At 47.5% G+C, this 23,531-nt stretch overlaps 2 protein-coding genes and 1 long non-coding RNA gene across 9 annotated transcripts; 2 read left to right on the forward strand and 1 right to left on the reverse strand.

The window, feature by feature from the left end:
- The first annotated feature begins 23 nt into the window (after nucleotides 1–23).
- Nucleotides 24–8,211, forward strand: Zfyve19 (zinc finger FYVE-type containing 19). Of its 7 annotated transcripts, none has more exons than XM_039105681.2 (11): nucleotides 24–360; nucleotides 1,908–2,029; nucleotides 2,168–2,218; nucleotides 2,544–2,662; nucleotides 2,760–2,905; nucleotides 3,254–3,362; nucleotides 6,081–6,284; nucleotides 6,669–6,748; nucleotides 7,410–7,508; nucleotides 7,615–7,733; nucleotides 7,812–8,211. In XM_039105681.2, exons 1-11 carry the CDS (start codon nucleotides 307–309, stop codon nucleotides 7,888–7,890), a joined length of 1,182 nt encoding a protein of 393 aa, XP_038961609.1. In that variant the 5' UTR covers nucleotides 24–306; the 3' UTR covers nucleotides 7,891–8,211.
- Nucleotides 8,212–9,284: 1,073 nt separating this feature from the next.
- Nucleotides 9,285–23,531, reverse strand: Ppp1r14d (protein phosphatase 1, regulatory (inhibitor) subunit 14D). Its single transcript, NM_172011.2, has 4 exons — nucleotides 23,231–23,531; nucleotides 10,044–10,127; nucleotides 9,811–9,843; nucleotides 9,285–9,608 (listed from the first exon to the last, which is right to left on the reverse strand). The coding sequence occupies exons 1-4, from the start codon at nucleotides 23,486–23,488 to the stop codon at nucleotides 9,543–9,545; spliced, it is 441 nt and encodes a 146-aa protein (NP_742008.1). The 5' UTR covers nucleotides 23,489–23,531; the 3' UTR covers nucleotides 9,285–9,542.
- On the forward strand, nucleotides 19,019–20,295 carry LOC134486140 (uncharacterized). Its single transcript, XR_010064874.1, has 2 exons — nucleotides 19,019–19,087; nucleotides 19,556–20,295. It is a non-coding gene; the product is annotated as an uncharacterized LOC134486140 (long non-coding RNA).

Below are 23,531 nucleotides of genomic sequence, written 5' to 3' on the forward strand. Positions count from 1 at the left end.
GCGGGGGTTACTAGTTCCGAGCCAGCCCAACAAGAGCGCTAAGCCTCCTGGGATGGCGTACCCCGACTCAGGTCTGACTGGCTGTAGACTGTACGCACAGTGGAGAATGGACTACGACTCCCAGCATACCCGACTCCGCTACCGCCAGCGCCTAGAGGAGCGGAGAGTCAGAATTCCCGGCGCTGGGCCGGCCCTGGAAAGCGCAGATGGGCGTGTAGGACTTGGCAACATAGATTGAGGGTCTGAAAGGCCTGCGCTGCGCTAGTGAGAGGCTAACCTACAGATTCTGCGGCGCCCAGAACTGCTATGGAGAGCAGGTGCTACGGCTGTGCTGTCAAGTTCACCCTCTTCAAGAAGGAGGCGAGTGTACTCCCAGAGATCTGAAGGGCCATGGGAGGACGCGGGGCAAAGGGAAGGGACTTGCAGGCTAAAGACTCAGTTTGACGGCTTTTTTCCAGTGGTTTTAATGAAGTAACCCAATTAACGTTTCTGTAAAGAGGCGAATGCCCACCCGTTTTCAGAGTTAAGATGATGGTCTGATGAGGTCCGGTGTGATGGCTCTGTGGGTAAAAGCACTTGCTGCTTACCCCAGTGTCCTCAGTTTGAACCCCAGGACCCACACGGTGGAAGGAGAGAACTCCTAAAAGTTATTCTCCGATCTCCACACACATGCCATGATATGCACATGTCTGCACGCATACAGTCACAAAGAAATAATGTAAATTAAAAAAAAAAAAGTGGCGGGGTTGGGGATTTAGCTCAGTGATAGAGCGCTTGCCTAGCAAGCGCAAGGCCCTGGGTTCAGTCCCCAGCTCCGAAAAAAAAAAAGAAAGAAAAAAGAAAAAAAAAGTGGCTTCGGTGAGGTGCCGGAGCTGAAAGTACCCTAGAAATTGTAAAAAGTGTACAACTGTCAGTTTCCATCTCTGTTTTTAATACCCTGTGACTATGTCATACCGTGCCCGTTGCTCTGTGTTCTGAAACCTGCCCCACCCACAGCTTGCTCTTACCCAGGTTAGATTGCTATACTTCGTCTCCTCCCCAGAGCACAAAGAAAAAGCCTTCTTCTCAACACTTGCCAGGGTCTCCTTGTAAACTGCACGGGAGTTAATGGGAAGGAAGTGGGATGAATTCATGGTTTGTAGGACTGGAGCACTTACATATCAATTTTGGAGTTCAAAACTTCAGCTGCCCCGCCTTATTCAAAGAATGATCTAATTGAACAGTCATTTAATTTCTCTGGCCCCTGTTAAAATAGAGATAGTACTGGGGTTGGGGATTTGGCTCAGTGGCAGAGCGCTTGCCTAGGAAGCGCAAGGCCCTGGGTTCGGTCCCCAGCTCCGAAAAAAAGAACCAAAAAAAAAAAAAAAAAATAGAGATAGTACTGGTGGGCATCAGGATCAAATATGATAGCCTGTGTAAATCATGGTGGTTATATCAGATGATGCATTTTAGGGTCGAAACTTCGTGCCTGGCACACGCTAAGTACTTAATTAATTGAAGCTATTGTTACAACCCTATCCTGAGGCAAACCTCCCACCAGCTCTGCCAGAGCAGAGAAAGCATGGGATCTGCACTCAACACTGATTCTTTTTGTTGACTAGCCAGTGACCTGCCACACAGGGCCTTGTTTGTCTTTGCACTACACACCCATGGTAAGAGATTGAAAATGGTAGAAAGCATGTGAATTTTGCCTAAAGTTTTATCTAATTTGAACCAGACTCTGGATACCAAGGAATCCCTGAACCCATCTCTGCCAGGACCCTAGGGATCCCATTTTTTCTTCTTCCTTCCACCAAAATCTGGTCACAACTTCAATTCCTTCTTTCTGTGAGTGCTTAGAGAGTCTCAAAAGAATTGCCGACAGGGCTGGGTGAGACACGAATCCTCCTGCTTCATGTTTCTTATAGTACGGCTGTAAGAACTGTGGCCGAGCCTTCTGTAATGGCTGTCTTAGCTTCAGCGCACTGGTACCCCGGGCTGGCAACACACAACAGAAAGTCTGCAAGCAGTGCCACACAGTCCTGACCAGGTGAGAGATGGGCACGGGCCATGGGCAGACAGACATGACAATAAGCATCTGGTCAGGCCTTGTGCTTCCTAGCCCGAGGTCTGCCTGGGAAGTATTTGGGGTAGAAATCACCAATGTCCTCCGGTGTCCTCTCTCTAGAGGGTCTTCTGACACTGCCTCCAAGTGGTCGCCACCTCAGAACTATAAGAAGTAAGTACTTCAAAGAAGACAAGCGGGGCTGGGAAAAGACAATATCACCACGTCGTTATCTCTCCTTCCAGTCTCCAGATCAAATGGGTGCAGGACAGAGAGAATGCCCACGTCCGGGCTCCTGGCTTCCCTCGTGGATCCTGACAGCCGCTCATTAACCAGTTATCAATAAAGGCATTTGGGAGCTCTTACCCTGTCAGTCTTCCCTCCTGCTGGTCATCTGGGTTGGGCTGTGGTACCATAGGAATAGAGGCCCAGATTGATTTGAATGGGTACCTTCAGTCTTCTCTTTAACCTTAAGGGTCTCTATCTCACATTCACCCAGACGCGTGGCAGCCTTGGAAGCCAAGAAAAAGTCCAGCGCTTCCCAGAGCCAAGGCCTGACCCACAAAGACCAAGCCATTGCTGAGCGTCTGGCACGGCTTCGTCAGGAAAACAAGCCCAGTGAGCGGGAGTGGGTCAGGGGACCTAAAAGGCACACGCCGGGACTGAGGACTGAGCTTCCTCTGACCCTTACAAATCCTCTCCTTGTCAACCGCAGAGTCAATACCCTCACAGGCAGAGATAGAGGCGCGGCTCGCCGCACTGAAGGATGAAGTCCAGGGCCCCATCCCTTCCACACAGGAAATGGAGGATCGGCTTGCAGCACTGCAGGGCAGAGCCCCACCTCCTCACACCATGAGACCGGTGAGTGTGATGGGTTAGGAGAAAAGGATCCTAGGGCAAGCACCCTTCACAAGCCCAGATACATGTATGGTCGTGTGCTTTGCAGGGATTGGGAAAGCCTCCCACCCCTACCTCCTGAGCATTAAGCCTGCTCCTAAGCCAAAGAACAAGGGCCGAGCGTCAGCAAAGAGTGGATGCTCAGTCCTGGTGGGAGCTGCCAGACGGACTCGTCTCTGTGGACTTGAATTCATCCCTTTCCCTGGCCTTTGAAAACTCTTCAGCCTCCACTCCTGACTCAGTCTTCTTCTGCGCTCTTGGTGTGGCCTTCCCCACACCCCTTTCCCCACTGAGCTTCCCTCCTCTGCACAGGTACACCAGGCACCAGATACCAGGACCCAGGCCCAGCAGACACAGGATCTGCTCACACAGTTGACAGCTGAGGTGGCCATTGATGAAAACTGGCAACCAAGAGTCTCAGGTAACTTGTCCCCTTGGCGTCCCAAGTCATGTCCTGCCTCTTCTGCCCACCCTTTTGGGAGGTGAATGTAAGTTAGAGAACGGTCAACACTAAAGAGCTTCTGTTTATTGAGCGCTTGCTCCAGAAGGAGCCAGCGTGGGCCTCTTGTACTGGCTCAGGAATCACGTGGGGAATTTCTCTTCCACCACCTACATGAGTTACTTCCCCAACCCTTTCTCATCTGTAAACTCAAGCTATGTGTGCTACAAGCCTATGTCCTGGGAGAAGCTGTGAAGAATAAATGAAACAGTACAGTAAGTGCTTGGGACTGTGCCTGGCTCATACTAGTACTCAGCAGAGTACTCTGCAGGGCCACAGTTCAGCTGTTCACTACCCCCATGACGTGCTATGCAGCGCTCTGACATAGAAGACCTTGGACAGTGGTACTGAGGTCTGCGGAGCAGTAGCTCCAACTAGGGGTGATTTTTAGCTTTAGGCACCTTTAGATTTGGTTAAAGACATTTTCTTTTTTTTTTTTTTTTTTTTTTTTTTTTTTCGGAGCTGGGGACCGAACCCGGGGCCTTGCGCTTCCTAGGCAAGCGCTCTACCACTGAGCTAAATCCCCAGCCCCATTTTCATTATCACAGTTCACAGGCTACCACTCCTGGCTTCTGGTAGGTGGAAGGTGGGGATGCTACTGAGTACCCTATCATGCAGTGGCCAGCTCCCCACCCCTGAAAAGACATATGCCCTTAAGTGTATCAGAAGAACTAAGATTGATAAATACTGCAGAGCGTCTCTGTGGATGACCTCACTCATCTGACGTGTGCATTACCATCAAGGGTCTCCTGCCCATTATGTAAGATTGCTATTTCCGTTGACTTATCCCTGTTGGTCCCAGAAAATGCTAATTCCAGCCCTGAAAGACAGGGTCTAGCTAAACCTTAGCCCCTCACAGCTGATCCTCAAGTCATAGCGTAGCCACTCAGTATGTGGAGGTGTACTTTTGCTTCTGTCTTCTCTACTCCTGTTCTTCAGCCCTTTAAACTGGCAACACGAGATGACAGAAAAACGATGACATTACAGGAGGCACCTTCCTGTTGTTTAGTGGTGTCAGGCTCCTTGGGGACAAGATTGCTCTTCGCTTTCGGGATACCTAATTTTGTCTTCTTGCTTTTTTCTCTGCACATTACTACATGATAAATGGCAACCAACAACAACCAAAAACCCACCAACAGCCTCTCAGGGCTCCAGCATCTATGTACTCTTTGCAAAGGCTCCAGAGTTCCAAATGTCCCATAATCGCAGAAACATTCTGCAGCTGACAAGATCATACCCCTGCCAGAGCACAAGGCAAATCATAGTCAGCTGCTGTGGAAAATTCGAAGCAGCCCCATACTCCCCATCTGTGATTAAAACAAAAATTATAATATTTTTGTGTTCTTCAAAGAAACCAAAATTCCAAAATTGTCACTCCCAAGGTTGATGCCTTTGAAAGATATAACTAAACTTACCAGTTTCCTCAGGCATGATGGTTTACTCTGCAGTCATAGAATGTGAGGTAAAGGCCATCAAGGGGAGGGGGAGGGGCACCAACCCAACCACAAAACCTTTGATCTACAGTTTGTCATGCCTGCCAAATCATCATCAGAGCGTTTGGAGAGACTTCACCCAGCAACTGATGGGAGCAGATGCAGACACTGTAGACAAAGGGGGAGCTCAGAGAGCCCTGCAAAGGAAGGGGAGGAAGGATCTGAGGAACTAGAGAAGTTACGGGCACCCCAAGAGAATAAGACTCACAGAAAGGACGATTGGGACTCATGTGGGCCTGCAGAATCAGGGATCCTGTAGGGGTCTGACTTAGGTCCTATGCATGTATGCTCTGGCTGAATAGGTTGGTGTTCTGTGGGATTCCTAACAGTGGGATCAGGGGCTATCTCTGGCTCTTTTGCCTGCTCATGAGACTACTTCTTGCCTCCTTCCATGATGTGGATGGCTAATGTCCCTAGAAGGGCTTCTCTTTTCTTTTTTTTTTTTTTTAATTTATTTATTTATTATGTATACATCATACAGCTTTCTGCCTGCGTGTATTCCTGCAGGCCAGAAGAGGGCACCAGACCTGATTATAAGTGGTTGTGAGCCACCATGTGGTTGCTGGGAATTGAACTCAGGACCTCTGGAAGAGCAGACAGCGCTCTTAACCTCTGAGCCATCTCTCCAGCCCGGCTTCTCTTTTCTAAGGGAGGTTGAAGGGACTGGCATGGGGCTGAAAGAATGGGAAGTTGAGGCAGAGAGGCTTGGCAGGAGGGGGGAAGAGGGAAACTGAAGTCAGGATGTAATATGAGAGAAGAATTTTAAAAAAGAAAGTGTTCCAGTCAGTATAGACTCAACAGCAAACCCCTGTCTGTAAAATAAATGAATAGATGTGGAGGTGGCACACACCTTTAATTCCGGCACGTGGGACCCACACTTGGGACCAGCACTTGGGAAGCAGAGGCGGGCAGATCTCAGTTCAAGGCCAACCTGGTTGGCAAAGTGAGTTACAAGAAGGCCAGGACTACACAGAGAAACCCTGCCTTGAAAAAAACAAAAATAAATGGGTAAATAAAAGTCTAGTACTGAGGAATGAAAATGAAAATGTATGGTTAAAACTAGTTGAGAAATGAGTTCAGTGGCTTCTGGGATGAGGTCTTGGGGTTCTTCTACTTTCTTCCTTACTTACTACCTTACCCCTCCCAGCAGCCCCTCCCCAGAACAGCCTCAACAAGGGAGGTACAAGGAACCAGCACACAGATTCCCAGGGGCAGGCGTCTCTGGAGGAAGAGAAGAACAAGCTGCTGGCTGAGGCATCAGTTGAGCTACAGGAGGAGAACACCAGGCAGGAGCGGATCCTGGCTCTTGCCAGAAGATTGGCTGTACTAAAGGGACAGGACCCCAGCAGAGGTAAAGGCTCTAGCCAGCATCCTTATCCAGGCCCCTGGCCACGACCCACTGCCGCCACAGACTATTAGCCCTGACCACTGCCACCACAGACTACTAGCAGATAGAGGGTCCCTGGCCAAAGCACATGCCATGTGCTATGCAGAGCTGTGACACACTGTGGCATTGGAACCTTCAGTTCCTTCTGGTGCTAATGCTTCTCATTCTGACCTCCACTCTCTGGGCTGACAGTCTAGCCTTGCAGGGCAGGGGTAGGGAGCAAGCAGCTTGGTTCTCAACTCTGAACAAAGTACCCCCGGGCACCAGCAGTCCTAGAAGGCAAGAGGAAAGCCATTTGGTGATATCTCTCACCTCACTTCTTCCTGTGTTCCTGCCCCCTCATTCAAGTAACCCTTCAAGACTATCACCTCCCAGACAGTGACGAGGATGAGGATGAAGAGACAGCCATCCGGAGAGTCCTGCAGCAGGTAGCCCTGTTACCCCCTCCCCCCCAGTCACCCTGTCCTGCCTCTGCCTCATTGCTCAGTGTTGCACCAGCGGTCTGGTCTCATGCACTAGCCTCTGCTCCAGGGCCACATGAGCGGTCACTCCTCAGTGCTCCTTCTTGCTGGGGTCCTGTTCCTCCTGATATCTTGAGATAGGAAATATACAGACGTGGGCAGGAGGTAAAGGGCAAAGTGTAGTGAGAATTCTGTACAAATGTGGTTTTTTTTAATCCCACGTGTGAGATATGGAGCGCTTCAGACTCTCCTCACCAGCTGATTTGTCTTGTGCTCTAGCAGAAGCGTGGTTTTTCCAACTGCAGATAGTTTCTGTGATTGTGTGGTTTGTAGTAGCCATGATCAAACAAAAGGAAATACATTAGATCTAGGTCCATCGGTTGGTCGGTTGGTCTGTCTGTCTGTCTGTCTATCTTCCTCTCTCTCTCCCAACCCCTCTCCCCCCGATATCCTCTCTCTCTTATCTAGTATTAAGAAAATAAACAGAGGGGAGGAGAACCCCCAAGGTGCTAACAGATAACAGATTAGCTGCATGAAGAGCTGAAAAGCTAAGGCACAAAACAGACAAATGGTGGGAGGGGAGCCTGGGCCTAGAGCAGGAAGTAGTCCTTTTCCTCCCTGTTCACAGCTCACTGAAGAAGCAGCTCTGGATGAGGCAAGTGGCTTTAACATCCCTGAGGAACCAGCTCCAGCATCCCAGGCTCAACCCCACAAGGCCAAGACTGAGGTGAGGAAGGCCTCACACAGGCTCCCCTCCCCACACTTCCCACAGGCAGCCTGCCACCTGCCTCACTGCTCCATCTCTATTTTCCCTACTCCTCTTCTTTCCTAAGCCCCAGTCTCGCTTCCAGGCTGAGGAAGAAGAACTCCCCTGGTGCTGTATCTGCAATGAGGATGCTACTCTGCGCTGTGCTGGCTGTGATGGAGACCTCTACTGTGCCCGGTGCTTCCGGTAGGTGCTGGTTGAGAGGAGAATGTTCTTGATTTGAGGGCTGCCAAGATGTCTGCCATTCACCCCTTTGTTCTGCAGGGAGGGCCACGATAACTTTGATCTTAAAGAACATCAGACTTCTCCCTTCCACCCCCGACCGCCTTGCCGAGAACACTGAGAATAGCCTAATGATCTCCTGAGGTGGCAGTACCACAGGCAACCATCAGGCTGGGAAGACACCTGGGCTAAGTCTCCAGGCATCCAGGGGGATAGCAGACCCTGCTTTACTGATGTGAGCTTCACAGCCCCTGGGAGGGAGGAAGATAATGGCCCTTAGAGGGAGCAGATGAAGGAAGGAGTCAGAGCCCTCCTCTAAGGCTGACCTCAAACAGGCAGATGGGGAAGCCCAGACTGAAGCTGTGGCTGATACTTGAAACCTGGTTCCAGTGCCCAACCCTGGGCCTGTAGAGGATCTAATAAAATGTTGTCATTGGTCCCAGATGGTTTTCCTGTCTTGGGGATTGAGACCAGGCCTTTGCACATGCTAGAGATGATGCTACATTCCACACTTGCAATTGTGTTTGTTACTGGCACTACTGGGCATTGAACCCACATCCTCAGACATGCTTAGTGTGTGCTCTTCCAATGACCTGTACCTCCAGGTGCCCAACACCTTCTCTATGTCCCTCATGGTCCCTGAGCCTGGGGCATGTGAGAGGTGCTAAGCAGGTTGGAAGGAGGGGTTAGAAGCAGACTCCTGCAGAATTCATGAAAAGCTTGAGTTATTCTGTACGCTCCTAGCAAGAGAGTCCCACCTCCTGGTGGCCTCATTCCGAGTAAGCATGAGTATTCACATTAGGGATTGTATTTTGTACTCAGCACAGCTCAGCTTAACCAGAGACCTTTCAGGTTGGATTTCTATCTGTCTAGTACTTAGTAATGAACGTAGGAACAGTGCATCCATACCCTGCTTCCTCCTCACTTACAGAAGACCTGGCTTCTGTCCCAACTTGTGCTCCTCAAAGACCAAACAACCACTCGGCTCAGATTCTGGCCATCCCTTCCTCTCCTCTGCATATCCTCTGTTTCTTTCCTTTCTGCCCTGCACCGGGGCTAATCCAAAAGGAGAGCACACTCCAAAGAGTCCTGCTACACCGTGTGGAGGAGGGATCAACCTCCCTGGATGCTTCCATGAGATGTTTCCTGTTGCCTCGGCAGTGGAATTCTAAACTTGACTCTGCCAGTTAGGCTTTTCTTTTGGTGACACCAGGATACCTCGTGCTTTACCCACATGGCCTTGCGGCCTTACTTTTCCAAGGTGTGGTCTCTTTTTTTGCATTCCCAACACCAGTTGGCATGGGGATGGAGGATGATGGTGGGTGGATGGTCATGGATGTGTGATGTTGGTCTTCTTTTTTTTTTTTTTCGGAGCTGGGGACCGAACCCAGGGCCTTGCGCTTCCTAGGTAAGCGCTTTACCACTGAGCTCAATCCCCAGCCCCCGATGTTGGTCTTCTAAGATATCACTTCCACTCTCCCATTCCCAGCATAGATGGACACCACACTCCCTTAATCTGGGCTCCCAAAGGTTTTATCTTGGCTGCCAAGGAAAACATTGGACAATAGCCACAACTGACCCCCAGAGAGCCCAGATGAAAGCCAACTGTGGGTGCCCTCATACATGGGCTATACAAGTGTCTCTCTCTGTCTTCTGCAGCCCTTTTCTATATCAAAGGCCTTTCAGCCAGTATCCAGGTCAGGGCTGTAGATGGTGGCCAGAATCCTGTGGATCCTGGCAGTGCTGAGGCTACAGAAGATGGTCCCTCCAAGATTATTTCGAAGGCCTGCTGAGTCTCCGAAGTCTCTTGAGTTGACTGAGTAGCTCAGAGATAAAAGGCTGAGGAGAGAGAACTGAGATCAAGGCAGGAAATCACAGGCACTATGCTGCCCTTCCTTAATCCCTCTTTAATTCTCCCCAGAGCAAGAGATGGAAAGAAGGATCAAGGGCCAAGCATTCCTCTCATAGGCTCCTCTCTTTCTGTCGTAGCCCGTCCCCCACTTTAAGACTTCCTCCTAATGCAGAGCAGAATGTGCCTTACCTCTCTGTTGCCTGGGCAGTCTTGGAGAATGGCCTGAGGAAAAGAGAGCAAGTTGAACCAAGCCATGGTACTCCCCACAAGCCCACCATCTCCCAGGGATCCTCCCCTGAAACTTGGTTCTAGGCAGCTGGCAATTATCTCTGCTGTGTACAGCTAATACAGTAGGTAGTACTTGTCATGCCACCCAAGAAAGCAGGCCCTCGGCCCCATGCCCAGCTTCCCCTGCATCCTACCTCCAGCTGAGTCCTTTGCTCGTCTGTGGACAATTCCATTAGAGCTTCCAGATCGATCTCGGGCTCAGAAGTATCTGCTTGACCCTAGTTGAGAGTAACAGAGGCGTCTGGAATACCTGGTGCTAGAATGGCAGTTACTGACAGGGACTCAACCACCTCCTCATCTGCTGATCTTCATATTGATCCCCTCCTCAGCTCACTCAGTGACCATTGATTTTCTTATTGGTAAACGTTTACTAGGTACCTACTGTATTCTAAGCAAAAGAGTTAAGAGGTCTTCACATGTGCCTGTACGCTCAGTGCTTGGGCTAAGGACAGATGATCATGAGTTTCAGACTAACCTAGACGTCATAGTAGAAAAGAGAGGGGGAATGCCTTGTGGACACTGCTCAGCAGATAAGGACACTAGCTGCTTTCCCAGAGAGCCTGAATCACATCTCTAGCACCTCACAGAGGCTCACAGCTGTTCACACTTCCAGTTCTAGTGCTTCCTGTACCTTTTTCTGGACTCCCTGAGTGCTCATATTTGGAGAACAGATACATATGCAGTTGAAACACCTACACACACAAAATAATAAGATTTTTTTCAGAGTGCGGTGGTAAACAACTCTAATCCCAGCACTCGGGAAGCAGAGGCAGGTGGACACCTATGAATTCAAGGCTGGCTGGCCTGGCCTGTAGAAAGACCAGGGGGTTTTTTTGTTTGTTTGTTTGTTTTTCTTTTCTTTTTTTCAGAGCTGAGGACCGAACCCAGGGCCTTGTGCTTGCTAGGCAAGCGCTCTACCACTGAGCTAAATCCCCAACCCCGAAAGACCAGTTTTAACAACAAAGTCTTATCAGTAAGTCAACATCTGTGAAACATGCAGTGTAAGCGGATCTAGAGAGACAAAGTAAGATCTGTTCTTGCCTAGGGCTGAAAACTCACAGAGGGAATGATAACTGACTGCAAATGCACCAGGACCTGGGGGATAAAGTATTCAAAGTTGTGGAAACCTTTGCTTAAGCCCATGAGATACAGAACACCATGGCATTGTACACTCTTAAAGGTGTGTGAAATAGCTGGACATAGTGGAGCATGACTTTAATCCCAGCACATAGAAGGCAGGGGTAGGAAGATCTCTGAGTTTGAGACCAGCCAGATCTATATAGCAAGTACCAGACTAGCCAGGGCTATATAATGTTTGACCTCGCCTCAAAAACAAACAAAACAGGTAAATTGTGCAATAAGTGTCATATTAAAAATCATAAGAACACTATTTCTAAAAGTTAGTCATGAGCCACTACATAAAAGTTGTCGACATGAAGCATAACAAGAAATGTTTAGTATCTGGGTCCCACAAGGACAGAATACACTGAGGTTGTCCTCTGAACCCCACCTCTAACAATAAAATAAGTTAAACCAGAAAATTTAAAAGTTACAGTCTGCCCCATGTGTCAGTTTAATCTCTATGCGTTGGAGGCAACCTAGACTAATAGGCCAGCACAGCCAGGACTACACAGAGATCTATCTCAAAACAAAACAGTTACAGTCACAGACGCTGGAGAAGAAAGCTCGGCAGTAGAGCAAGGACTGCTTTTCCAGAGAGCTGAGCTGTGTTCCAAGCACCTACATCTTCACAACCCCATAACTGCAGTTCCAGGGGAATCTAACCCCTCACTTTCTTGGGCCCCTGCATTCAAACATGCCCATGTCCACATACCCACACTTGGTGGTGTGATGTTTTATAAAGGGCAAAATACATCCACTATATTTATTTTGGTCACTGTAAAAAGGCACATGTTATTTCATGTTGGTTTGTATTCAATAAAGGTGACTTTGTAAATTATGAATAAATTATGAGTAAATAAAACAGATCAAATAATGTAGCAAAAAGAAAAGAACCCTCATCTACCTTCCTTCTCTTTCCACTGTTAGCACTCAAGAGCTTTTGCTTTTTTTAAAAATCACTATTGCTTGAGTCAGCCCCACTCCCTGAAGCTCTAACTTCCTCCCACACTTCTTTCATGTATAGTTAACTTCATTCAAAGCTCATGGACTTTATATGTGTTTGTCAAGGGATGGCAGCTGGGCGGTGGTGGCATAGCACTCAGGAAGCAGAAACAGGCAGATCTCTGCTCAAGGCCAGTCACAATAAACAGATATATAGACAAACAGGGAGATCAATAAATGAAAGCCTGTTGTATGTCAAAGATGAAAGTGAGTCTTAGGAGTATAACACCAAGACAGACAGACAATATGATCCTGCATTGAAAAGCCTACAGACATCTGAAGGAGCAGTTACAATAGATGGTAACAGACATGCCTTGATGAGAGAACACAGGAGCCATGGGAAGGAAAGTTCACATATTACTACAGGAGCCATGGGAAGGAGAGCTCACACATGACACAAGAGTCATGGGAAGGAGAGCTCACACATGACACAAGAGTCATGGGAAGGAGAGCTCACACATGGCCACAGGACCAATGGGAAGGAGAGCTCATACATGGCCACAGGAGACATGGGGAGGAGAGCTCACACATGACCACAGGACCAATGGGAGGAGAGCTCACACATGACCACAGGAGCCATGGGAAGGAGAGATCACACATGGCCACAAGAGCCATGGGGAGGAGAGCTCACACATGACCACAGGAGCCATGGGAAGGAGAGATCACACATGGCCACAAGAGCCATGGGGAGGAGAGCTCACACATGACCACAAGAGCCATGGGGAGGAGAGCTCACACATGGCCACAAGAGCCATGGGGAGGAGAGCTCACACATGACCACAGGAGCCATGGGAAGGAGAGATCACACATGGCCACAGGAGCCATGGGAAGGAGAGCTCACACATGACACAAGAGTCATGGGAAGGAGAGCTCACACATGACCACAGGACCAATGGGAAGGAGAGCTCACACATGACCACAGGACCAATGAGAAGGAAAGCTCACCAACCCAGGGCTCAAAGATTCCTGGAAGAAGCCATCTCTGAAATCTGGAACATACGAAATAACTAGATACTGGGTAGTTCTGTCAGTGGAGTGCTTGCCTACCATGTACAAAGTCCTAGGGGTGGGGAGAAAAAAAAAATTAAAAAAAAAAATTAAAAAAAAAACAAAGTCCTAGACTAAGGCCTCAGGACCGGCATAAACCCAGAATACACTTGTAACCCCAGCACTGGGGAGAGAAACATAAGATCACACCCTTGGCTACTAAATGTGAGATGATGCCCTGTCAAATAAATAAACAAATAAATAAATAATTTAATTAATTAGTTAATAGAAGTGGGAGTTTCTGGTTTCACTGGAGACCCAGTTTCATTATGTGATGTTTTTCTGGAAACTGTCTTGTGAGAGGATGTTTTGCTGAGAACAGACATTGTGGTATTTCTTTGGAAGCTGTCTGGTAAAAGGTCATGTAATGTTTTGCTAGAGCAGATGTGTGAAAGGACTCATGATATTTGGGAAGAGTATAAGTATAATCCAACTGACAGATGCTCTGGCATTGATTCAACTTGCTTTCTTCACTGATCTCTGCTTGTCATAACCTCATAGAGAGGAACACACCAAAGAACTTCTTGTTGTGTTCTGGCTGAATCTTGCCACCTCAGCAGAGCCTCGAGGTTTCTTCTAGATTGAGCTGCTAGTGCTGATTCCTGTTGGTGTTTTGCTAGTAGACTGGACTACAGACAATAAAGATTAGACTCCCCCAAGGAACTACTTCTAAACAGGTCCACATCCCCCTTATCCTATTAGCCAGCTTCCTCCCCTACCTTTGGTCAGTGGGCTATAAGGGAGGTTGAAGCATTTAAGAACCCTTAAGAAAAATATAAGCCTACAATAAGTAAACAGACAAACAAATAAACGTCACCAAATCTTGATGCTTAGGGTCAGGAGTGAGTGGTAAGCATTAGATTATTCTCATAATGTAGTTAACTAGAAAACCACCCAAAATATACAGTCAGATGTGAGAGCACACACTTGGTCTCAGCACTTGGGAAAGTGAGGCAGAAAACTGGTGAAAGCTTTAAACTAGCCTGGGCTACATGTCAAGTAACAGGACAGCCAGGGTTACACACACACACACACACACACACACACACACACACACGGGGCGGGGGTGGAGAAAGAGAAAGAGAAACACACAAGCAGCCAAGGTCAGTCTTGCAGTATATACCTTTGACCCCAGCATCCAGTAAGCAGAGCCAGATTGATCTCTCCTGGGTTCTAGGCCAGCCTACTCTACATAATGAATTCTAGATTAGCCAATGCTATACAATGCTCCCCCTACTGGGGAGGGCTCAGCAGATGAAGGCACTTACCACAGATTCCATAGTGGGAGAAGAAAACCAATTCTCTGAAAGTCATTCTTTGATATCTACATGTGCATAATGACACACTGAGACACAAATCACACAATAATAAATTTCAGGAAAATGAAAACCAGCGGGTGTGGTGGACCATGCTGCCTGTAATCCCAGCACTCAAGAGTCAAGGCAGGAAAATCAGAAGTTCAAGGTCATCCCGGGCTACATAGAAGGTTTGAAACTAGCCTGGCTACAGGAGACTGTTTCAAATACTACAAGAGGTGGGAGGCTGGAGAGATAACATCTACAGTGCTTGCTACATATGCGTGAGGACCTGAGGCAAATTCTCAGTATCCACATCAAAAGATGGCCTGTGTCAAGTGTCTGTAATCCCAGAGGCAAGGCAGAGCTAGGAGTATGCCTGGAACTGGCTGGTCTGCTAGTCTTGCTTACAAACCAGCAAGCCCTGAGTTCCAGGGAGTGACCCTGTCTCAAACATACAAGGTGTGGACAGGGCCAGAAAGATGTCTCAATGGTCAGGGGCCCACATCAGGCAGCTCACAAGCTTCTGTAACTCCAGGATCCCTCACTTTCTCAGCATAGACACTGCCCGCCTGTGCTAAGTGAGATGGATGAAGGTAAAACGATCCTACACATAAAATAGAAACAAATGTCTTAAATGTGTTCATTTTCTTTTATGTGTATAAGTGTTTTGCTTGCATGTATGTGTGTGTCAGAAGAGTGTCTGTGGCTGACAGAGAGTGTGCCACATCCCCTGGAACTGGAGTTATGGATGGTTGTAAGCAACCACGTGAGTGCTGGGAACTGAACCTGGGTCCTGTAATAACAAGAAGTGAGCCTAAACTTGGCTATCTCTCCAGTCACAAAAAAATGTAATTTAACAAAGAGTAGACAGCTCCTGAGGAGAGACATCTGAAGTTGACCTATAGTTGACGTGAGTGCATACACACACACACACACACACACACACACACACACACACACACACCAATAATAATAAATTAATAATAGAATAAAATGTGAGGCATGGATATACATACCTGTTATCCCAATATTTGGGCTAAAACAGGAAGTCAGCCTGAGCTTCATCCCTCCCAGGGCATTTTGGGCTACAGAAGGAGACACTGTTTCAAAAAAACAGGTGGCTGGAGAGCACCTGGATTAGAGCAGTAGCTGCTCTTCCAATGGATCTGGGGTCAATTCCCAGCACCCACATGGTGGCTCACAACTGTTTGTGACTCCAGTTCCAGGAAATCCAACAACATTGCCGGGTTCTTCGGGTGCCAGACAGAAACATTCGCACATATAAAATAATATTTAAAAAAAGAAGTAGCATTTCCAGACATCGGACAATAGGAACTTGGGGCTATAAACCAAGAAAGAATAGAAACGAGTAAGCAGCATCCTTCCTGGCTTGTGTATCCCCGGCTCCTGCTTCCAGGATCCTGCCATTTGGCTTCCCATCCTGACTTCCTTTGAGAATGAAGGGTGATGTGAAAGTGTAAGCCAAATAAACCCTTTCCGGGGTTGGGGATTTAGCTCAGCGGTAGAGCGCTTGCCTAGGAAGCGCAAGGCCCTGGGTTCGGTCCCCAGCTCCGAAAAAAAGAACCAAAAATAAATAAATAAATTAATTTAAAAAAAAAAGAAAGAATAGAAACAAGAGATTTCTCTCCAGAAGCAACTGTAGATCCCAAAGGCCAGAAGACCCAAGTGATGTCACAGAAGCCATGTGACAGAGATCAGCCCTGGAGAAGGTGGAGGTAGCTAGAAGTCACTGGTCTGATTTCTGGGAAGGACAGTTATGGTCAGCAGAGGAGGCACTCTTGAGTTTGGGCTGAGCGCTACAATGGACGTTCAGGACCAACTAGAGGGCTAAAGGCACGGAGGTGGGCTGTTCTCACACCTAGTCCAGGACTGGACACGAGTCAAGTCTGAGCAATGAGCTGAACAGTTACTGTTGAGCAGGAACTCAATGGAGACCTCAGAAAGGTCATTCTACACTGGGAGCACCAATGAATCCCTGGATTAAAGGCAACTTTGGACTAGTCCAACAAAGTTTAGGAAAAAAGTCTCAGATCCACAAGTAATACCACCAAATAAAACAAAACCCAACACTCCTCGAACTCCTTGAACAAAGTTTCGTTTTGTTTGTTTTTGGTGTTTTGTTGTCGCTGTTGGGTTTTTATTACAGCTACCTTGGCTCAGGTACCTTGGCTCAGATATTAAGACCACACTAGGCAGCTCAGAACTGCCCATAACTCTAGCTCAGGGGATTTGATGTCTCCGGCCTGTAAGGTTGTCCCCAGCACTCATGTACACATACTCACACAAAGACATGTACACAAGTAAGAATAAAAAATGAATCTTAAAACATTCCCAGTTACTTAACATTCAATTCACAATGTCCACAACCCAATCACGTTGGATACAAGTCAGTGATGGAGTACTTAAAAAGCATGGGAGAGAAGGCCTGAGCTTATTTCCAACACCACACACACACAGACACACACACAAATACACACACAGACACACACACATTCACATATATGTACACACACTTACACATACATACAGAGACACCCAAACACAACACACACACACAAACACGAATGCAGACACACACAAACACACACACATACACACAGACATACACAAACAAAATATACAGACACACAGAGACACACAAACACAAACACACATACAGACACACATAAACACACATAGACACACAGACACACACACACACACACACACACACACACACACACACACACACACACACACACAAACACAGAGATAAGACAGACCACTAATCTCAGAAATGGCAGACATCATGGAGTTTCTAGGTAGGGAAACAAGAAAAATAGAAGATAAGAAATCCAACTGAAGTCTAGCCGTGTAGTACACTCTTGGAATGTTAGCACTCAGAAAGGCTGAGGCAGGAGAATCAGAAATTCAAAGCCCATCAGGAAAATTTAGTAATCCCCTGTCTCAAAATCAAGAGTAAAGGACTGGCCAAAGGGGTGTGGAGAAATGCAGCTGAGGTGGTAGGGTGCTTGCCTGGCACGCACAGGCTCTGGGTTTAGCCCAAGTACCTCATAAACCAGGCATGGGGACACAGGCTGCACCTAGCACCTAGGAGCTGTGTGAAGGGTTAAGAGTTCAAGGCCGGGGCTGGGGATTTAGCTCAGTGGTAGAGCGCTTACCTAGCAAGCGCAAGGCCCTGGGTTCGGTCCCCAGCTCCGAAAAAAAGAACCAAAAAAAAAAAAAAAAAAAGAGTTCAAGGCCATTCTCAGTTCCATAGAGAGTTTGAAGCCAGTCTTGGCTACATTATATCCTATCTTAAGAAAACAACATAACAACAACAAAACCCAGACAGACTGACTGACAGATTGACAAAAAATAGATGGATTAAATGGATGGAACTTAGCAGTAAAGGTCTTGTTTTGTCTCCTATACAGGAGGTTCTGAGTTTAATCTCCAGTATGTTCCATAGCAATAATTAATAATAATAATAATAATAATAATAATAATAATAATAATAATAAAACCTATAAAACGGTTTGGTGTGGTGGCACATGCCTATAACCCCAGCACTCAGGAAGCAGAAGCAGGAACATTGCTGAAAGTTTGAGGCCAGCCTGAGCTACATAGTGAATTCTAGGCCAACCAGGGCTACACAGCAAGACTCTGTCTCAAAACACCAAAAATAAAAATAAAAGAGGCATGGAGGGGTTGGGGATTTAGCTCAGTGGTAGAGCGCTTGCCTAGCAAGCGCAAGGCCCTGGGTTCGGTCCCCAGCTCCGAAAAAAAGAAAAAAGAAAAAAAAAAAGAGGCATGGAAAGCCTCTAGAAGTCATCATGTTTTAAATAAAAGCTTTATCTGATGGAGTTAACAGCATATTTAATCCTGCAAGAAAATGGTTAGAGCAGCAGCCCAGGGTGTGGCCGCAGAGGGGGAGGTAGAACAGAGCCTTGGCCTGCCCACCATTCATCATCTAACACTTGTGGGTCAGAATCTCAGAGGGCAGGGCAGAGCCAGGGCAAGGGGGTCCATGCCGTAAGGCCAGCTATCCTGAAGTCTCGATTTCAAGGCTAGTTTAGGCTATATGCAAGATCTGTCTCAAAACTAACAAAATCGCTGTAAAGAGAGGACTCGGGGGCCATGACGGTGGCCAAATGGGTGGAGGCGCTTGCAGCCCAAACCTGACCACCTGAGTTTGATCCCTGGAACCCACATAAAAATGGGGGAGAAAGCCAACTTCACCAGGTGGTCCCCTCTACACACTGTGGCACAAACTCCCGCATTTATCTATCATGTGCGCACACATCCATACAATTTTTTTAAAAGTTTGTTTGCTTTTATAAAAATGACTCCTGACCCCCAAACCATTACTATCCCGTTTATGTATCTAATGAATGCTGAACACGACTGGTGTTACAGTAAAACGTTGGTAATAGAGGACTGCATCACAGACCCAATAGTTCTTTCAAATCTCCTCATCCCTGGTGCCAGGGTCTTGCACATGCTAAGCACATGCTCTACCATGGAGCTCCACCCTCAGTCCTTCGCATATGTTTTGGAATTCCCAGAGAATAACAGCCCTGAAATGGAAACGTTACAGGTTTTTTTTTTTTTTTTTTTTTTTTTTTTTTTTTTGGAAAGTTGGTTGTGTCAGATGGTGCACTGCTGGGGCAGACGCGTGAAGGAGTGTTTTCCTGAAGCAGACACAGGTGAGATGTTTTGCTAGGGCAGACACATGAAGGAACATTTGGCTGAAGCAGACACAGGGAAAAGGTTGCTTTGCTAAAGCAAACATGTAAAAGGACGCATGATGTTAAGAAGGACCAACAGACAGCGGATGACGCTAGATGGCATTGATATACCTTAACGGTCACCCTTTGTCATGAATTCATAGAAAGAAATGCACCAAAAAGCTGTTCTGGCAGCTTCCTCAGACTCGGGCCGATTGGCAGGGTGATTTCAACTGAATCAGACTCACATGCAGTTTTGCCAAATCAAACAACTTTGCTAACTCACGTGATGAGGCAAGATCCACGGGAGGACCCGTGATGATTGGCGGGTGTATAAATAGCGGGTGTATAAATCAGTGTCCCAGTGGACACTGATGGGGCGTGCATGGCTAACTCTGCAACACATCATTGTTCTCACGTCTTCACTGATCTTAACTTCATTGACAGAAGCACAGCAGAAAGCTTCTCCTGGCGGCCCTGCTGGCTCTCGTCACTCTGCTGACTTGGGCCAATTTGGCTGAGGCCTGGCAGTTTCTGCTGACTCGTGTTTGCTACCCTGACTCTACTGAACTGGACTGGTGGGATATCCTGACAACACAGATCGAATTTGCTCCAAAGAACAATTTCTAAACAGGTCCACTTCCCCCATGTCCTAATAACCATCCTTTTCCACTGCCTCTGTGGGTGGTGGGCTGGAAGGAGGTTAAAGTATTTAAGCTGTTACATGGAGCAGTCTTCTTCTTTTTTTTTTTTTTTTTAAAGATTTATTCATTTATTAAATACAAGTACACTGTAGCTGTCTTCAGATACGCCAGAAGAGGGCATCAGATCTCATTACAGATGGTTGTGAGCCACCATGTGGTTGCTGGGAATTGAACTCAGGACCTCTGGAAGAGCAGTCGGGTGCTCTTAACCGCTGAGACATCTCTCCAGCCCATGGAGCAGTCTTTTGCCAGCCATTGCTTGATTTTAAACCTCTCTCATCTCAGTCTAACCCAGACCATGGAGACTAGCAATGGAGAACAGCCCAGATGAGCTAACCATGTCTCGTTCATTGACAATACTTGGGGTGTTGTTGTTCTTGTTTGAGACAGGGTCTCACTATATAGAAAATACAAAAATCTGTCTCCCTGTGTCTGCTCCTTGATTGCTGAAATTAAAGGCATGCACCACCATGTCCAACAATACTTTTTAAAAAATTATTATTGCGTGATGGGGGAGTGCAATGGTCAGAGAACAACGCTGTGGAGTTGGTTTTCTCCATCCACCTTTACACGGGTGCAAGGGATCAAACTCAGGTCATCAGGCTAGTGTGGCAGTCACCATCACCTGCTGAGTCGTCTCAGTGGCCCCCAAAATACTTTCGATTTACTTACATATTTTGTGATCCTCAGATTGGAACTGAGGTCTCCCACATGCTGGGCTACTGCCCTGCACTGAGCTATATTCCCAGTTCTTTTCGTATTTTTATTTCAAGATGGCGTCTCACTAAATTGCTCAAGCTAGCCTTGAGCCTGTAATACCTCCCCGTCAGCCTCCTCAGTAACTGACTTTGCAGGCCTGTGCCGCCAGATATGACAACCACACATTTTAAAAATGTAGTAAGTTGTTGTTTTAAAATGTAACTGCCTCAGCAGGAGTGTGTTCCAGCTGTCAGCAGGAAAATCCAGCATCGTAGAATTATAGAAGTTCACTCTTGGTGACGTGTCCCTGCTGATACGCACATTAACTTTAATGCAGCACTTGGCTGGCAGAAGCAGTGCTCTCAGTAGATATCTGAGGAATAAGTGGTAAGGGAATGGGAAAAGTCAGAAGAAGAAGTGAGTGTGGACAAACCCTTTTGAGGGCCTAATGTGAAGAGGTTAAGAAGTAGGGGATAGAGATAGTGTATGGGGCCTGCTGTGAAGGAGAGCTCTCCTTAAATGTACAGCTGATTAACTCTCTTCCCAGAAGCCAAATCCTCAGGTTTCTTCTAGAGAACAGAAGTCTCAGGGCCCCCAGATTGTGTGTATCCCCAGATTTAGTTTCTCACAGACTCCAGGCCGGGCTACACACCCATAGGGACATTGGTTCTCTGAGGAAGGAATGTTGAGTGTCATTAAACAAGAGGCACATCCCTGTAACCATTCCCAGTGGTACCGCAGGGCAAGGTGGGCAGGATAGGCCATGGAGGGGTACTGGGATAACAGAATGGAAGCTGGGTACGCTCGGAGTTACCTGACCTCTGTCTAGATGCCCAGCCACTTGGAGCTTCCCAGGCACTTAGTTGCTTCCTGGGGCACCAGTAGACATGTTGCCATGAAACAACGGGGCAGGTGTTGTATGCCAGTCATTGCCTGGGAGCAGTCCTCCCACAGGCCTTGTTTGCCAGTATTATGGGCACATTATGATACTGCCTCCCTCCTCCATCTTCCCCTTGTAAAGTGGGTTCTTTGGCTGCTTCCCTCCTCAGTTGCTTGGCAGGACTTGCCCTGAGATGTCTGAAATATGAGAATTTTTCTTTCAAGGGCACATGAAACACTTCGAAATTGAAACTTAGCCAGTAGGGAGAAACTGGAGGCAGTAAAGTGGGGGTGGCTGGCAGTACCCTGCAAAACCAGAGTAGCCCGGGACCAGGAAAGCTTACCTCTCGTTTCCAACTCTGAAACATCTCTCTACCCTCTACAAGCAGGCTAAGGATGCTTCAGCAGACAAGAGCAATGTGTGTACTAGGCAGTCACAGGATGTAGTGAACTGCAACACTGACCAGGCCCTGTCAATCATCCTTTTCTGCTCTCCTAGTAGGACAGCTGACAAGCCTCACGTGTAAGAATCACAGGCCTGAACGCAGGACCCAGAGATGGAAAGAAGAGGGAGGGGGGAAAGGGAAGGAAGAAGGGAAGGAAGGCAGAAGATAGTCACGTTAACAAACGCTCTTGTGAACAATGAGAACTCCTGGTCTTGTGGGTTAGTCTCTGAGAACCAACCATGGGGCTTCTAACCATCCAGTAGTAGATTTAAATTCCCATTGGCTGGCTGTTCATATAAATACCCAAACTTTCTAGCCAGGGGTCAAACTATAGTCCTAGTCCATGACCCCCTAGCTGCATGACTTTAAACAACTCATTTATATATCCCAGTAGCCTTGAATTAACTAAGTAGCTGAGGATGACTGTGAACTTCTGACCCCCCAGCTTCTACCTCCTATCAGAGCGTGCCTCCATGAACCATGTATACAATGCCAACGCTGCGGATAAAAGCCCAGGCTTCATCCAAACACTCTACCAACTGAACTGTATCTGCAGCCCTAAGTCTCCATTCTCTCTGCTTTAAGATAACAGCTACCCAATGGGATCTGGGGGAGGGTTAAATCAAATAATGCATGCCCAGGCTTGCATTGAGGATAAGACACTGTAAGAGGTCAAAATCTTGCTCTTGATGGAGCAGTTGCTCCTGCTGTGGGATCAGAGTCGGCAGAGTCTACGTAAGAGACCTACTAACTACTTGCCCCATGACCAGGGGCAAGACCTATCCTTCCCCAGGTTGAGGCTGAAGAAAGGCAGCCGGAGCCACACAGTCCAAGCCAGTTGAGGTCATGGTGTCAGTGTTTTCCTTGGCTGTTCTCGCTGTCTGGCTCTGCATTGCCCGTCCTGAGATAGTGCGGCTGGTGCACATCTGTGCTGACAACGTGGTACACACAGTCAGCACTTTAACCATTGCTATGCAACTTGGAGTCTACATTTTGAATTTCATTTCATCTTAATTCACTTAAAGATAAAAGCCACTGTACTCATAGGGACAGTATTGGACAATGTGGCTTTATGCACGAATGTACATTGAAGAGACATAAAGCAACAAAGTCTGGCCAAGCATTTACTCTTCAACTGTCACTTAAATCTCAGAAAGTCTTAGCAAAGAGATATACTAGGCATGGACAGCCCCACTATATAGCTCAATTTTCATAAGTGAAATCAGGCCTTCTCCATAGCACAAAGCCTTAAAGAGATGGTTGAGACTTTTCTTCCCTCTGAAGAGTATTTCACATCAGCCCTCCAGCTCCTTCGGAAGCCCCTAACAAGCTCTCTGGACCTCAGGACCCAAGCCCAGATCCACAGTCTCCAGCAGCCCCCTCACGCTACCTACCTGGAAGAGTTCCTGAACCTGAGCATCTACCCATTGCTCCATCTCCAGCCAGCGCTGCAGATGACCCCGGTCATACTTCACCGTCAGCCGGCTGGGTCTCCGGGACCTGGGCAACTTAGAAATGTCCAAGTGAGTCTTTGACTCTGAGTCTGTGGATGATGCCCTCCTTCTCTTCTCAGAAGACCAGCGGACCTTCTTGTCTGGGTTGTCTGTGTCAGGGTTGGGAGATGTACAGGAAGCAGCGCTTGACGACAGCATGGAAAGATCGGACTGTGCAAGGAGCTGGGGGAAACTGCCAGTC

The sequence above is a fragment of the Rattus norvegicus genome, chromosome 3 (genome assembly GCF_036323735.1).
Source record: "Rattus norvegicus strain BN/NHsdMcwi chromosome 3, GRCr8, whole genome shotgun sequence".
NCBI lineage: Eukaryota > Metazoa > Chordata > Mammalia > Rodentia > Muridae > Rattus > Rattus norvegicus.